General features: G+C 38.3%; 1 protein-coding gene across 2 annotated transcripts in view; it reads right to left on the bottom strand.

The window, feature by feature from the left end:
• Positions 1–18,517, bottom strand: part of LOC127660714 (calcium uniporter protein, mitochondrial-like) — a 122,060-nt gene that overhangs the window by 14,276 nt on the left and 89,267 nt on the right. For both annotated transcript variants that reach the window (XM_052151090.1, XM_052151089.1), the window contains 2 exons: positions 12,687–12,750; positions 2,498–2,668 (listed from right to left, as the gene is read on the bottom strand). In XM_052151090.1, the coding sequence (XP_052007050.1) occupies positions 2,498–2,668; positions 12,687–12,750 (235 nt within the window). The remainder of the gene's footprint in view (positions 1–2,497; positions 2,669–12,686; positions 12,751–18,517) is intronic.

The following is an 18,517-nucleotide window of genomic DNA, read 5'->3' as shown; positions in this document are numbered from 1 at the left end:
AGTCAAATTTCAGCACTTTCACCTGGTGATTAATCGCGATTAACTATGAAAACTCATGCGAATAATTGCGATTTAACTATGAAAACCCCTGTGATTAATCGCAATTAACTATGAAAACGCATGTGCTTAATTGCGGTTAGCTATGAAAATGCATGTGATTAATCGCATTTAACTAGAAAAATCACGCGATTATTCGCAATCAAATATTTTAATTGAATAACATATAGTTGCTTTTTGCTTGAATAAATATATATATATATATATATATATATATATTACAAAATGTATATTTTAATAATCATGTGGCTATATGGAGATATTTTTGGATTTGAAAAGGACTTAATCTCATCGATTTTGTTTTTTTTCATGATCATTGATTTCTTTTCTATTCTTATTTGGAACTTTATGCTTAAAACAAGCAAAACAATCGGGGGTAAGAAAAGTAAAGATTTCAAAATACATTTCCTGAAATTATTACACAATTTTGTTTCTCAAATAAATGTATCTTGTTTTAATGATGTTTAGACAATTGTTTCTGGAAGACAAAAATTCTGCTCATGAAAGTGATGTTTTGCAGTGTTATGGGTAATCGGGGGGACAGAGGAAGTTTGCAGTCTTTTAAACTAAAATCGTCTCACTGAAATGGCTCTGTACAACAAGAGCCAAACTAAATACTTATTACAAAGATTTCCTGTGCAGCATTATAGTGTGCTCTTCACAAAATGAAGCATTTCACAATCTAGAGGTAAAACGGAGTGAGGTAAAAACGGCACATAACACCTCTTACACACCTCAAAGCAGAGGAAAAAGCTCAAATGTCTCAAACCAATAATTCAGCTTGAAACAGAATAGAATTGCAGTATGCACACAGAGTACAAGCCATTTTTGTTCCTCAATCAGATTAACTATCAATTAAATCCTTCAGATTAAGCCACAGATTTTAATTTTTAAGACACAGATTTACATTTTTAAGACACAGACTTTAATTTTGCACCCAGAGTGGTGAACAATAACTGCATTGACATGCAAAATCTTACATCGACTTAATACGCAGACAACGTAGAGTATAAGGTCATTTAAAAGCCATAAATAGTGTTCTGTTAATTTCAGAGAGGTCAGAAACGATTTAAGCAAAACCTGATTGACACAACTAGAGATTTATCCATAACCCCAATTTCACCTCCCATACAAATAAAACCTTTATCAGCATTCTGTCAGCTTATTTGTGTCAAGTCTGTAAACATTTTGATGTCAGGAGTGGAGAAAAACTCTTGCATCGTCTGTATACTGATTTGTATGTAAACCATTAAAGTGGTCCTAACATACGTTTTTAAATTATTTCATTTTCTTCCCCCGAGGAACACTTGCTGTATACATATTAGTTAAGTTACTTGCACCGAAACAGTCATTATTTAGTAATGACCACTCTTCACTTTCATTCTGATCCCAGAATGTAACAGGCCACTTTGGGGCTACTTTATCTTCAGAAATTCATTGTAAAGGCCTTTCAAACCAAACGCAAATTTATGAAGATTTTGAACTTGGCAATTAGTTCTTCTCATCCATAATAGGCCTAGGACAGATCATGTGAAAGATGCAGTGCGTCACTTACTGTACAGGAGTAAAACCGTTTATCACCGTCAGCTATTGTAAAGGCAGAAATGTGCCAATGACGAGTGTTTGCGTCACTTTTGGTGTGAAGGTGCCATTTGTCGTCAATTTGTTTAGCTTTTTCATGTCAGGGTTAGGGTCAGGGGTTAGGTTTGGGGTTATGTGTAAAAGGGCCTTAAATGCCTTGCATTACAATGAACCTCTCCATGACATTTGCTTTATATTCATGGCTCAACACTTCAGATTTTTACTGGCCCTGTCAACATTTTCACTGGCCCCAACACAAAAATGACAAATGGCTGTTTTTACCATCATGGCTTTAAAAAATATGTCAGTAAAGACACTGAATCCCACACTTGGAGTCTCGAGTTTGAATCCAGGGTGTGCTGAGTGACTCCAGCCAGGTCTCCTAAGTAACCAAATTGGCCCGGTTTCTAGGCAGGGGAGAGTCACATGGGGTAACCTCCTTGTGGTCGCTATAATGTGGTTCTCGCTCTCCACATCTGGGGTTTAACAAAGTTTATTCAAAGTCTCATTCAGTGCTTCATATCGAATGGCGAAATAATGAGAGAAAATGTGTTTGTTTTTTTACAGTGGGAATAAAACTAGCGCTCTGTCCCTTTACGGGAGCACATGCACATTAAACAGTCTATGCTGCACGGAGAGAGATGATGATGAGACATATGCACAGAGAGACGTGGATTTTCAGTCCTATAGAAAGAAACTGTTGATTTCTTGTGTTCCAATGAGTGGATTACTAATCGGGCCATCAGGCAGTCTTTATTGTCAGTACCTGATATCGTGACCGTCATCAGCATTTTGTTATACTGTGACTAAAACCATCATAGTGGATCTTGAATTGTGAAGAGTTGTTGTGGTACTCTACCTGTAGAGTAGATGGCGACTCTGTCGATGCCTCTGTCTTCTGCCTGCAGTTGTTGAAGGAAAACACCCACCGTGTCACTCAAGGGTTTGAGGGTAAACTGGCAGCGTTCTCGTCGGGACGGCAGACATACAGAGATCACTGGCAAGCCGTTCTGATACAGCACTGTGACATCTGTGGACACCACAAACAAAAAACTGTTAAATGTGTAGTTACTAAATCAATGAGGCATTTTATTTATGCTGAGGTATTCAAAGCCAGTCTTAATGCTATTGCAGGTTCCATGTGATCGGCAAAGGACAAAAAAATTTAAAATAAATCAGGAAATATTTATTGAGCAAAGACTGTGGCACACAAAACAATCATACCCCCGACACTAGATTGTGTATACATAAAATTTAGTTGATTGCAGACCAAATGTTTAGTTTATTACATATTTGATTTAATTAATTCTTGACAATTCTGAACTACTGTTCAGCACAAATCCACCCAAACAGAGATTGTAAGTTCTGAAATCTATAGCCAACATTTAGGATCACTTTGACAACCTTTGCAATTTTAATTGTTGTATGACAACCGTTGGATCGTCTCATAAATATGTGTGGCTCAGCATGTTACTCAGACAGCCACTAGAGAGCGCCGCTAGCTCCCACATCGCTGATTGACACAGTCAATGCAGTGTGCAGACTTTTTAAAAACGCAGTATTTTTCAGTTAGTAATCATGCAAGACCATATTGTGATTTCAATCTTAATTCAATCTATGATGATAACTTTAAGGATATAAACATTTCTTAAAGGTCAAAGTCTGCAGGTTTCAAAGCGTTTTCGATTGTTTTCCCTCTACATGTAACCCTATATAAGAGCCAGTTTTACCACTCTCATGCTGGTTTTTCCACATTAATGTGAAAATGATGACTATAATGATGATAATATTACATGTTGTTAGGCGTGCCAAACCTATGCCAGAGTTTTTACAGATTGTGTTATCTCCCAAAAACTAATGTCCATTTTTATCACATCTGTAATGCAAGTTAATTTCCCGATCTAAACAGGGAAAGAAAAAAAAGTGTCTAGATTTATTTTACGTTTTCTATTGTCTGGACTGTCTGCAGGGGTTTATGATTATACATGCAAATGGTTTGCTGTATTATTACTGAGTACTTTATATGTTTTCACTGCAAATATCACATCTGTAACACTTGAATTGCCCCTTACCCCTAGCCATCAGACTCCTCAACACTCAAAGACTGGACTAACAACACACACACTCAACTGAACACCATCTGACTCCTTTACAGTTTCCACATTTCTGTATTATCTAGCTGAACTTTTTTGTTGCTACTGTATTCATAAATATTGTACTTAATTTCTTGTCACTCCTAACTGGCTGCTTCCCCAATAACTGCTATGTCCATATATAGTATAAGCTTATCTGCTGAGTGCTCTGTCATAGTATGTTATGTTTACATTCACAGCATTTTCAGTTATATTGCAATATCTTTTTTGCACTACCTGTTTCATCTGACACTTTCGAACTAGAACTGTATACTGGTCGGTGCTGCACTGTCTCTTACTGTGTGTATTGTCCCGTTTCAGTAATTATTGTACCATCTGCACACATTTGCACATGCACTTTATGTAGAAATGTGTAGGTCTTTCAGTTCTGTGTAGTCTCATGTAGCTCTGTGTTTGTTTATATGTTGTTTTATATAGCATCATGGTCCTGGAGGAACGTTGTTTTGTTTCACTGTGTACTATACTAGCTGTATATGGTTGACATGGCAATAAAAGCCACTTGACTTAACAATAGTGATTATTCTTAGCCTCCGTCCCACGTATTCAACTCTAAAGTATGTGCATGACGCAGCAGCAGCAGCGGCTCCATCCAAGGGAAGGTTAAATGACATTCTTTTGGGTGAAAAGTGCTTACAAAGAATGCACAATGCACAGCTTATCGAGAATTTATCTTATCACATTTTTAGGTCGGAAAATCTGAATTCCTGAATCATCCGGAAAAATCACACCCCTGCTAATGGATTGTGCAGACAGACCAAATTAGCGATGAATTGTTCTGCAAAGTTGGCAAACAATGTTTTCGAAACTCCTTTATGATGTTTAATGGTTGTTTTTTCAACTATAGGCACATTTATGTCCCATGGGTTTATTTGACCTCTATCTTTGTTTTATATGCAGGTCAAATGAACCCTAAAAAAAGACTATAAAACGCAAGACTCTGAAGGTACCACAGAAATGTATAAATTGCTATTTTAGAAAGATATTGGTCTTGCGTAACATATTTCCAAATATTGCTTTGATTTGACATTTTACAGCTTGTAGAAATCATGAAAATAACATTGCAAAGAAATGAAAATTATCCTTGAGGTCATTTGCCTTTTCAAAAAGTCATGTTACTTTTAGATAAAGATTGAGAGTTGATGCCTTTATGTTGACTTTAGATACAACGTCACATCCCCTCAGTATTTGCCTTTTTTATAAGTATTTATTTTTCTAAAACTCCACAAGGTGATTTTAGTTGAATAAAAACACTTAAATTCATAAACACTCAACAGAAAGATTCTTACTGTTCTATTCTACACTGAGAGTGTGTGTAGGAGACAACTGACAATGCTGACCCCTTGTTAAAACTGTTTATTTGTGGCAAATTTGTGGCAATGTTCACTGTCGGTTTGCGTAGAGTTTTGCCGGAACACTGTGTTTGTGTAAGGATGTAGACTGTCCTGTTTGTGGACAGTGAGTGAGTACATGGCCAGTAGGAGGCAGTATTGCAATAACACTGCCAGAGTATTCATCACACAACTGCAGCATTAGCACAGTCCAGTCCAAACTATATGAATGCTCTCTCCAGAGCTAACAGCAAACAGGCCCCTGTGGAGCCAGTGGACCTCACTGTACTTTACTCTTAAATGTCTATATGCATCTCCGAAACCTGCAAGCTGCCCCATAGACTGCACAGTTTTAACCCAGAACACTTTGACAGCTGTGTTTGCCAAGGGGTTGACACTGCCCCATTTACATACTGCCTCCTTACTGAAGTCGTTATGTTTAATGTGTCTGAGGGAGGAATAAGCGACGACTGTGATGCTCTTAGGTGAGGTTTGATGTCTAGATGTCACAGATAGGACAAAGTCGTTTGAGGTGTCACTCAAAGTTCTTGAAATACAGTCTAAAATACACAATGGTGTATATCAATGGCTTAAACAGGGTTGACGTTTTCATCTCTTAAGATCAGTCTTAGGAAAAAAAACTAACTAAACGTTGTGACGCTAATATAACACACACACACACACACATATATATATATATATTTTCAGAAGTCAGATTTGAATAGATTAGTTCACACAGTTCATTACAATTAAAAAGTTATTTACTGTTAAAATGTATTAATTTGTTAAACCAATCAGCTTGCATGGTGCAAGATAATAGGTCCTTTGACATGTAATCTTTTAGCCGATCAACTTGCGCATTCTCTTTGTTTATCATTTCAATTGCCTCAGTTGTTTGCAGGTAAGCCAGTTTCACAGCAGTACACAAGTTTTTGTCTCTGAAACCCTCCTCCTCCCCAGCAGCACCTGTCTAAATCTGCTTTAAGGGGATTGTATGTACATCCTATTGTGCAGCAGCATGCTTTACAGTACATACTCAACACAGCATGTCTGTGTATGTTCGAGAAGTAGCAAGTCTTTGTATTTGCTCTGCAGCTGCAGCTTAGGCAGATTGGGTCCGCCAAGACCAAACGTACAAACTAGTCATATTCATTATAACACCTTACATTTATTACGAGAAATGTCATGACTGACGTTTAGTTTTGCTCATAGGTGTAAATTAGATGGGGAGAGTAAGACATGTTCTCCTCAATGTTTGAATTTGTTCCCTCCAATAATTTATCAGTCTTGTTTTAATCTAAATTTAACTTGACCACTACAGTGCTCCTTTTAGATAATTGCTCATTAAATGCTTTACAGTCAACATTGGTTTAACTTTAATTTTAATTATAAGTCTGGCTGTTTCAAAGTGAAGTAGTTTTCCCAACACTGTTCAGGCTGTAGGTGTATTAAGTCTTCAATGAACCATGTAACATACAGTACAACACAGATTACAGCATTACGGTTTGTATCAGACACTGCTCTGTGACATCATCTTTAACTCCAATTCTGTCCTCTTCTTCTCAAATCTTGTCTTTGTTTTTCCTGGCAATGTATGTGATGATGCAACTGTTAAAACAGAACTGCTATTAAAATTCAATCTAAAGTAAATCAGCACTCTCTCTATAATGCACTGAGCTCACAGTGTGCATTCATACCTATTTTCTGTGTTTCTTCACCTCTCTCTCTCTCTCTCTCTCTCTCTCTCTCAACTGCTGGGCATCATTTTTCTCAATGCCTCATTACTGTTATTTCTATCACAGAGATTTATTCCTCACTCTGCACACATATTGACCCCAATCATCACCCATCCAGTGACTTCTTACATACTGATGTGGTCTGCTTCACTAAATTGAACTAGTGGCAAAAGGTTTACTTTACCCACAATGCATGCACTGTCAGTAGTGGTTTTAACGACCACGCAATTGCCAAACAAGCAAAAACCGCTTGAGGGGTGACATGTTGTTCTGGGTACACAAACGAATACGCTGTTGTCTGCGGTCTCAGAGCGGTTCATGAAGCCGCCGGTTTCGGGTCAGTAGGACTTAGTATAGGGTTTGTAATTTATGAAAAAATATACAGGCCTTCCGAATTTGTTTCGCCCACGCGCGCTCACTCACACAGATACGCGCAAACGGATGAGGGGCTGTTCACACCAAACGCGTTTTTGTGTGCTTCTACTCTGTTTTTCCATTGTTTTTCTATGTAAAAACACGCTGGATGAAAGTCCTTGACTGCTAGACTGTATCTCACTGTTTCTTCAGTGTCTCATGCAGGACCGGCACATTTTTAGACACTGTCAAGTTAAAAATAACTTCAGATTTCAAAAACGCATGTTGAGACGCCTGTGTTCTGTATCAGTGTAGTGCTGCATCTAGATTGTGTTTAGTGCAGGTGTCACAAAGATTTAAAGTTCTGAACAAGTTCAGGTTGCAAAGAGGGGACAGTTACAATGTTTAACATTATTCCAGATTATTCTGCACAAGCAAAGTTTCAGCGCTTGATAAACGGCAATATTTTTTATTCTTCTGCTCTGTGCTGAGGGGCCGCCGTGACTTGTTTGTTTACTGTTGCGAAAGCTGCTTATGATGCTTATATAAAATACAGCCTTTTGCAACATGATGAACACACTGCAGCTTTACAATACAAGCTCCAGATGAAAGTAATATAAGACGTAAATAAGACACAAATATATTACTAACAAATCCTCAAAGTAATAATAATAATACTGTATCATATTATAATGACAATCTGGACAACAATAAATACTTGTTGGGATAAAATATTCATATATATACTGTAACAACTGAATTTAAAAATGTTACTGGGTGAAGTTGTTTTGCACACCTTGTTCACACACGCACACACATACACACACACACAAAGTCTTTTATAAACATATGTAGGTAAATATAGTTTTTTTTTTTCCCACTGTATTATGGAAAAACTGGAAAATATGCATTAATTATCTTTAATTATGATTTAAATCATTGTCATTTTTTTAGCAGAATTGTTTTTAAATGGGGTCCCGGGTTGGTTGACTCAGAGCTCTATTGCTTTTGGAATGAGATATTAAGTCTAGTATACAGGGGTGTCATGCACCTATATAAATAAACAGTGTATGTATGTATATATATCAGTTGAAGTCAGAAGTTTACATACACTTGACATCATTCAAAAAAATGTTAACCTCTCCACAGATTTAATGAGCAAACTCATTGATTTGGCAAGTTGTTTAGGACATCTACTTTGTGCATGACAAAAGTTATTTATGCGACAATTTTTTACAGACAGATTGTTGCACTTTTAATTGACTATATCACAATTCCAGTGGGTCAGAATTTTGCATACACTAAGTTAACTTTGCCTTTAAGCATCTTGGTAAATTCCAGAAAATTATGTCAATCCTTTACACAATTAGCTTCTGATTGGATGTGTACTGAATTGGAGGTGTACCTGTGAATGTATTTTAAGACCTACCTTCAAACTTGCTGGACTTTGCATGACATCATGGGAAAATCAAAAGAAATCAGCAAAAAAAAATTGTGGACCTCCACAAGTCTAGTTCATCCTTGGGAGCAATTTCCAAATGCCTGAGGTACAAAGTTAATCTGTACAAAAAATAGTACACAAGTACAAACACCATGGGACCGCTCAGGAAGGAGACACATTCAGTCTCCTAGAGAAGGTTTGGAACGAAAAGTGCAAATCAATCCCAGTAAAGGACAACAGTAAAGGACCTTGAGAAGATGCTGGAGGAAACAGGTAGACAAGTATCTATATCCACAGTAAAACAAGTCCTATCTCGACATAACCCGAAAGGCTGCTCAGCAAGGAAGAAGCCACTGCTCCAAAACCACCATAAAAAAGCCAGACTATAGTTTGCAAGTAAACATGGTATCTTACTTTTTGGAAAAATGCCCTCTTGTCAAATGAAACAAAAATGTAACTGTTTGGCCATAATTATCATCGTTATGTTTGGAGGAAAAAGGGTGAGGCTTGCAAGCTGAAGAACAACATTCCAACTGTGAAGCTTGGGGGTGGCAGCATCATGCTTGCTGCAGGAGGGACTGGTGCATGTCACAAAATATATGGTATCACGAGGAACGAAAATTATGTGGATATTTGGAATGTGGAATGTAGAAGCAACATCTCAAGACATCAGCCAGGACATTAAAGCTTGGATGCAAATGGGTCTTCCAAATGGACAAATTACCCCAAACATGCCTCCAAATTTATGGCAGAATGGCTTTAAAGACAACAAAGTCAAGGTATTGGAGTGGCCATCACAAAGCCCTGACCTCAATCCAATAGTACATTTGTGGGTAGAACTGAAAAAGCGTGTGCGAGCAGTTCTGTCTGGAGGACTGAGCCAAAATTCCAGCAATATTCCAGCAACTTATTTTGAGAAGCTTGTGGAAGGCTACCCAAAACATTTGCTCCAAGTTAAACAATATAAAGACAATGCTACTAAATACTAACAAAGTGTGTGTAAACTTCTGACCCACTGGGAATGTGATGAAAGAAAGAAAAGCTGAAAGAAATCATTCTCTCTACTATTATTCTGACATTTCACATTCTTAAAATAAAGTAATGATCCTAACTGACCGAAGACAGGGAATGTTTGCTATGATTAAATATTATACACACACACACACACACACACACACACACACACACACACACACACCACACACACACACAGTACTGTGCAAAAGTCTTGAAGAGGCTTTACAAAACATTTGTCTTAAGATGGTTAATTACATTTTCAGATTTAGAGTGTCAATAGGAAAAATACATTTTAGACTCCCAAACATTTATTTTGCAAATATAATAGAATAGAAGAACAGGGAGCCCTGCAACAGATGGCATGGTCCACACAAAGCCCCCCACTGAGTCAGTCTGGGATTACAAGAAGAGACAGAAGCAATTGAGACAGCCGAAATAGAAGAACTGTGGCAAATTCTCCAAGAATCTTGGAACATTCTATCTGCCAACAACCAAGAAAAACTGTGTCCAGGTGTACCTAGGAGAACTGGCGTTTGTATGATGCCAGACAGGCTGGTTTGAGTATTTCTGTAACTGCTGATCTCCTGGGATTTTCACACACAACAGTCTCTAGAATTTACACCGACTGGTGTCAAAAACAGAAAACATCCAGTGAGCATCAGTTATGTGGATGGAAATGTGTTGTTGATGAGAGGGGTCAACAGAGAATGGCCAGACTGTTTCGAACTGACAAAATCAATGGTAAGTCCGATAACTGCTCTGTACAATTGTGGTGAGAAGAATATCATCTCAGAATGCTAGTCTGAGATGCAGGTTGGTGCTGTTTTGACGGCAAGAGGGGAACCTACACTATATTAGGCAGGTGGATTTAATGTTGTGTCTGGTCGGTGTATATACAGTATACAGGTCCTTCTCAAAAAATTAGCATATTGTGATAAAGTTCATTATTTTCATAATGTAATGATAAAAATTAAACTTTCATATATTTTAGATTCATTGCACACCAACTGAAATATTTCAGGTCTTTTATTGTTTTAATACTGATGATTTTGGCATACAGCTCATGAAAACCCAAAATTCCTATCTCAAAAAATTAGCATATCATGAAAAGGGTCTCTAAACGAGCTATTAACCTAATCATCTGAATCAACTAATTAACTCTAAACACCTGCAAAAGATTCCTGAGGCTTTTAAAAACTCCCAGCCTGTTTCATTACTCAAAACCACAATCATGGGTAAGACTGCCGACCTGACTGCTGTCCAGAAGGCCATCACTGACACCCTCAAGCAAGAGGGTAAGACACAGAAAGAAATTTCTGAACAAATAGGCTGTTCCCAGAGTGCTGTATCAAGGCACCTCAGTGGGAAGTCTGTGGGAAGGAAAAAGTGTGGCAAAAACGCTGCACAACGAGAAGAGGTGACCGGACCCTGAGGAAGATTGTGGAGAAGGACCGATTCCAGACCTTGGGGACCTCGTGGAAGCAGTGGACTGAGTCTGGAGTAGAAACACCCAGAGCCACTGTGCACAGGCACCAGAAACAGCGGCAGAAGCGCCTGACCTGGGCTACAGAGAAGCAGCACTGGACTGTTGCTCAGTGGTCCAAAGTACTTTTTTCGGATGAAAGCAAATTTTGCATGTCATTCGAAATCAAGGTGCCAGAGTCTGGAGGAAGACTGGGGAGAAGGAAATGCCAAAATGCCTGAAGTCCAGTGTCAAGTACCCACAGTCAGTGATGGTCTGGGGTGCCATGTCAGCTGCTGGTGTTGGTCCACTGTGTTTTATCAAGGGCAGGGTAAATGCAGCTAGCTATCAGGAGATTTTGGAGCACTTCATGCTTCCATCTGCTGAAAAGCTTTATGGAGATGAAGATTTCATTTTTCAGCACGACCTGGCACCTGCTCACAGTGCCAAAACCACTGGTAAATGGTTTACTGACCATGGTATTACTGTGCTCTATTGGCCTGCCAACTCTCCTGACCTGAACCCCATAGAGAATCTGTGGGATATTGTGAAGAGAAAGTTGAGAGACGCAAGACCCAACACTCTGGATGAGCTTAAGGCCGCTATCGAAGCATCCTGGGCCTCCATAACACCTCAGCAGTGCCACAGGCTGATTGCCTCCATGCCACGCCGCATTGAAGCAGTCATTTCTGCAAAAGAATTCCCGACCAAGTATTGAGTGCATAACTGAACATAATTATTTGAAGGTTGACTTTTTTTGTATTAAAAACACTTCTTTTATTGGTCGGATGAAATATGCTAATTTTTTGAGATAGGAATTTTGGGTTTTCATGAATAAAAGACCTGAAATATTTCAGTTGGTGTGCAATGAATCTAAAATATATGAAAGTTTAATTTTTATCATTACATTATGGAAAATAATGAACTTTATCACAATATGCTAATTTTTTGAGAAGGACCTGTATGTATAGAAGTCTTGTGGTACAGTTTTTTTTTAGCGTGCAAGGAGACCAAGGTTCAAGTTCTGATATATAGTACTACATATATATATTTTTAATTAAGCAAATAAAAAAAAGAAAGAAAGCTAAATCACAACTGAACTTAACAGCCAGAGATCACCATGCATTATTGTTGTATATAAAAGAGCAACTTTAACATTAAGATATTAACTTCTGTTAATATCAAAACAATGTTAAAGTTATACAAGTTTGTGTGACGATGATGAGGTGGCTGATGACAGAATTTTCAATTAACCAATTGATCTGTGTTGGGTGAGACTCAAATGGACTGACCACATTTTTATTGACAGAAAACACCCTTTATTTTAAACCATACAATAACTGTGAAACAATGTGCTGGTTGGTTTAATTCAAGGCTTTGAACACTTTATTGAAGAATTTTCTAAATATGAAGAAAAGTGAATGGGAAATGACTGCTGACAAACGTAGGCAGTCACTGCTGAGCTTTATAGTTAACAAACATCTCAGGGATGCAACAACTCACACATATTTGCATATGATGAAATAATGTAAACTATGCCTGCGCTTGAGCACGTACCTTCTGTAGCAGCAGGTGAACATAGTAGTCTTTGACCCTGCCATGAGGGGGAGCACTTCCAGCCCTACAGAAAAAAAGAGGTGAGGTCATTTGTTTTGTGGAAACTTAGTAATTAGGCAATACAAGTACAACACTGCTTGCACAATCAAATCTGTTTAAATGGATTAAATGGTTGTAGGTATTCTTCTCTATTTGTCTAGGCTTGTCTGAGATAAGCTGGTACTCGAGTCTTCAGATGGTCTTTTTCCTCTGCAATAATTGTTTGGTTAACATGTGAAAATTATTTAAATGTGGAAATAGTTTAAGAATGTGATGGGGGTTGGTACTCGGCAACATTCACTGGTATTGAACATATACACAAAGTATACATAAACACACACACTGAGGTGGCAGGGAGGACTGATTCATAGAAACTGTGACGCTATTGACCAACTACAGTATTTTGTCAACTTATATTTAGCACAACCAGCCAGACCTGTTTGGGAGACCATCTAGACCAGCGGAATACCAACTGAAGACCAGCTTGGCCAATATGGAATACTATTTAAACCAGCTAAGGACAAGCTTTGCCAGGCTGAAGACCAGCTTGCCCAGACTGGGAGACCATGTAGGTAAGCTGAAGACCAGCTTGGCCATGCTGGGATGGTAGACCATCTAAACATTTGAAAACCCATTTTGACAGGCTGGGAGACCTTTAGACCAGCTTAGCGACCATGTAGACCAGTTAACGACCAACTGAAGGCCAACTTGGCCAGATTGGAAGACCATCTAAACCAGATGAAGACCAGCTTGGCCAGGCTGAGAGGCCATCTAGACCAGCATCTAGACCCCATGTAAGCCTGAAATACAGATCTCGACACATCCACCAACACATTAAGTATCCACTCTAAACTGTCCTTCCACACACGCTGCCCCACAAACCTGACATCAGTGTGAAAATACTCCACAGGATTTATCTGCATTGCTTGTGGCGTAATCGTTATTCCTCAGGGCTGCTAACAAGATAATTGTGGAAAAGGTGAAGGACAAGCCATTAACTCCACCACTGTGCCCTTAAACAAGGCACTTAACCTCCAGGTTGCTCTAGTTGGATTGTCCTTGTAATAAGTGTAATGTGAGTAGCTTCGGGTTAATAGAGACTGCTACTTGACTACTTGCTTCCAACATCAGTAACACTTTAAAATAACTACACTGTATAAAGTATTTGTAAAGTAATAGTCTGTAGTTAATTGATCATTTATAAATTATTGTTCCTACATCATTAATACATTAATAATCTACATATTAATAGTATGTAATTTGTTTCTATTCACTTTAGCAAATTATTTATTATTGTTTAATAAGTTGATATATAGGCAGTTTGATAATATTTTTTGATCCTTAGTATACAACTTGTTAATCATATACCTAACTTGTGTAGTCAATGCAAGCCAGTGGTAAAGAAGTGTTTGAGAACATTAAGAAAGCATAAATTCATAGTTAATAAAGATATTTAATATGTAATGAATTGAATACACATTTCTGCTTAATGTGTATATTAATGTTGTAGGAACACTTACTATTAAATCAATTAATGCTTAATAAAGATAGTAATAAAGCACTTACTAATGGCTAGCTAAGCCTTTTGTGTGACCTAATCTAATCTTTCGCCCCTTTGGGCCAGTACTGGGTTATCACTAAATCTTCCGTTGATCTTGTAAATGTGTTGTACATGTGTCCTAGTCTGATTATTAAACCACAGCAGCCTCCGATTTCAAATATTCTCTTGTGATGCACACTTCGAAGTGATGTGTGAAGGTGTTGACCCACTAAAAACATAACTTTATGACTTCTGTAATCTGTGTATTAGATTACAGAAAGGGAAATGCTCATTTAAAGCAAAGTGTGTATTTTTGGACTGTCCTTCTGGAATCTGATTAAATGTAATGAATTATTTATAGAAGGTGCACTGGTGAAAATGAATTATACAGTCATTTGAATAGGCTATAATGAGAACATGTCTGCTCATAAAGCTTATTAAAGACATACATGTAGCGCGTGTGGAAGCTTCAAGCTATTCTCCGTGGCATCCACGCACAACTCACCACGTGCCACACCGAGAACCACATTATAGCAACCACAAGGAGGTCACCCCATGTGACTCTACCCTCCCTGGCAACCGGGCCAATTTGGTTACTTAGGAGACCTGGCTGGAGTCACTCAGCACACCCTGGATTCAAACTTGTGACTCCAGGTGTGGTAATAACTTGCTGAGCTATCCAGACCCCCAAGAGGATCTCTTTTGATAAACTGTGGATTTTCCTCTCTCACTATTATTAGATTGTTAGATGAAACACATAACCATTTTCTATGTCTGTGAATGGATAATGATAGCATTATGCAACAGCTAGTGATGTTGTTGGTGTATCTGCACAGATTCAAATAATAATTTAACATTTCTGAGTTTTCAAGGGCAAGTTTAAAGGTGCACTCCTCCTGAACCCCAAACAGCTTCTAATGGTAGTTGGCTTTATATGGTTTTTAGATGGTCAAAGCTGGTCTAAGTGGTCTCAGTTGGACTATGAGGTAATGAGGCTGAGGTCGACACTGTAGACTATCTTGTTCAATCTTATTAGATCCGGTGGACCACCTTGGCTTGGTAGAGCTGTCTAAACTGGTTGATCACCTTGACCACCTTAAATCTTGCAGGACCGGTCTTTTTCCACCAGGGACTATGCAGAGAGAAAAACATGCTCTCATGTCTTTAGGAATGGGAATATTAAGGAATTTAGTGATTACGGTTCTGATTATGATTCCTCTTAATGATTTTACTTCCTTGATGGTTCCAATTATGAGTTTAAATTTTAAGATTTTTTGGGGGGAAATATTTGAAACAATTTAATTAATTTATAACTATTCATAACTAGTCAGATTTAAGTCTCAGGCTCCTTAAATACAACATAACATGTTAGCAGATTATTTCGAGCTAGACATGCAGGAAACACTGTTAGAGACTTTTAGTACGGTGTTTCGTCCGAAACGCAAGAAAAGTTCAAGATTTGTTAATGGACACCAAAAGTCATGAAAATCATTTATAGTCCAGTATATATCTAAAAATAAATGGAACTAGTTTCCGGTCTTGGTTACTAACACTTTTAAATTACATGCACCAGAAACTTCAAGTCATAGGTTCGCCTGACCTGAAGCCCACACTGTCCTTGCAAATACAAAAATGTTTAATGAAACACAACAAGATTACCATATACTGTATGTCCAATGCAAAAAAAGTCAAAATATAATCCGGAGTTAATCTATCCTCTTAAGCCTCTTCGACACACAATATTAAGTGATGAACTGACATAGAAAACAATTTGATAGACAGCATGGAGGTGTGAATGAGTGTAATGAGTGAGTGGGCTGGGCCTGAGGGAAGAGGAGACTGAGGTCTCTTTAGTTCTGTGACAGCCGTTTAAAAGCAGATTTCAGACGAGGACTGGCATTAATTAGTAATGAAGTGATAACAAGCCAATCCCTCCATAGAAGGTGATGTCTGTTTTCATTATTACAGCTGAAATTGTGAAAAGCTGCCAGGGGCATTACATTGGAACAAGCCTAAACTTTACACAAACACACACTTAGCCACACAATGTGAATCTAACTTGTACAAACCATCTGAGCTAGACTATAGCCCAGTCTCAGATTCAAACAGCATGGATTCTAATCATATTTGTTGGAATCTACGCAATTTCAGAAGTTCCAACTTCCCAGTGGATCATATCTGTAAAATGTATTCACAGTTCTGTTTGTGGCACATGATAACAAATAAACAAGATATCTTTGAGCACCCCTGTATATTCTGCTTTGCTCTCATTTAAAGCATGTCCTGCAACAAAGCAAAAAAAGTCATTCATTTTAAATTATAGTTTGCCATTTGAGGCTAAATGAGTAACAGTGACCAACTGCAATGAGTTTAACTTTATTCAAATGTAAGCATTATAATCCAGCAACTACCAATTGGATTCAAGAAAATAGAGCTTGTGTGATTCACATTCTGTTCCAGTTGAGGAACTCCTACTAGCCACCAAACAGTTACTTGGGAACCTCCAGCGATTTAATAAAGAGGTATCAAGAAAACAAATGTGTAACTTGGGCTATACAGTAGTAATGCATCAGTATCGGCTGTTAAAAGCAATTATCTACACGATAGGACCCCGGCCGATTGTTTAAAAATAGCTGATGACCAGGGATGATTATTTCATTGGAAAACACATTGGACAATTCACCAACACATTGCACTACAGTGGCTTTAGTGTTGCTTAGTTTACTTCTGTAGCACTGGTTTAAGGCCCTTTCAGTGAGCATTTGCCTGCCGACTAAAGCGAGTTATGTTTTTCCTACGCGGAGTTTGTCGATTTTTCTCTCGCCAGTGATGAAATGCTGCAATTCAATGAAATAGAGTTTTGGATCACGTGTCAGGAGCCACTGCAGTTACCAAAACCAGTGTAATTTGTGGCTCGAAAGTCTTCTTTCTCGTTTAGCCAGTCATCAATAAACTTGATCCTGGTGCGCCACTTACTGTACCAGAGATAAACAGATTGTTGGCCTGCGCCACCTATTGTAAAGGCGTGAATGTGCTAACAGCAAGAATCGCTTTTGGTGTAAATTGGCCACGAGTAAATTGGCCACGATGTGTTCTTATTGCGTAGTGTGAAAGGGCCTTTAAACGTTGTTCCTAGCGAGCTGTTAGAAATGCACAGGTGCTGCTCAGGTAAGAATTGTTAAAAAGTTGTTAGTATAGAGTGATCTTACTGGAATTTTAGACTACAAATTTAGGCTTTGGTTTAAAGAGCAGGGCTTCTATAGAAGAAGACAAGTCCTTAATCCTCCTGCCTAAGCCAGTCAGTCTGTCAATGTCTGAGACTTTGATCCGTGCATAAAATACTGCAATATCTGTAGCTCCCTTGTCTAAACTGAGGTACATTTGAGGTACATTTATGCAATTGGCAGATGCTTTTATCCAAAGTGATTAAAATTGTAATCCAGCTATTCATTTTATCAGTACATGTATTTTCTGGGAGTCAAACCATTGATATTGGAGTTGCTAGAGCTACAGTATACTTTACCAGTTGAGTTGTTGTGTTGGACTGGTTGGGATACTCAAAAAACCTTTCAAAAATGTTCTACACTTACACTTTTGCTCTCGCGTTGTATTAATCTAGTACTCAAAAAAGGTTTGGTATGGTAGGCCCAATTGCATTGTTTTCTCTGTTGGATTAATTGCTTCTGCTTGTATTACTCTTATTTGTAAATCACTTTGGATAAAAGCATCTACTGAATTTATGTAAATTTTGCTGTCAGAGCGAACAGCTTTTAGTTGGTCGGTTCTTGGCCAGAATAAGCAGCAATAAAGGCAATAATTCATACCGACAGTCAGAAGTCTAATTATGCGAAACTAAGCACTTTGAGTAGAATATCCTACATCAATGACAACTCGGTTACAATTAATGTACACACGCACAGCCGTGTGTCCTCTCACAGTTAGTCAGCATGAAGTGAAGCCCAAACAGTGATTAGATCATCTTCTTCTTCTTAGCGTTTGCATTGCGTGCCCAGCCACAGAACAACAAATCTTGTTCAGCCAGGTGTAGAGCCTCTGGTTCCCCACAGCTGCAGTTCAGGTTGGTGGCTTGACCCCACCGAACAAGGCTGACTGCACATCGACCTTGTCCTGTCTGGAATCGGACTACTAACCTTAGAAAAGTGATTAGATTAGTGCACTGATCAGATATTGCAGTAAGAGGCACTGCAATTACAATAACTGGCTCAGACTAACAGTTACACCTACACACTAA

This window comes from Xyrauchen texanus, chromosome 20 (genome assembly GCF_025860055.1).
Source record: "Xyrauchen texanus isolate HMW12.3.18 chromosome 20, RBS_HiC_50CHRs, whole genome shotgun sequence".
Lineage (NCBI taxonomy): Eukaryota > Metazoa > Chordata > Actinopteri > Cypriniformes > Catostomidae > Xyrauchen > Xyrauchen texanus.
The sequence above is the reverse complement of the archived record's forward strand: the minus strand, read 5'-3'. Positions and strand labels throughout refer to the sequence as shown.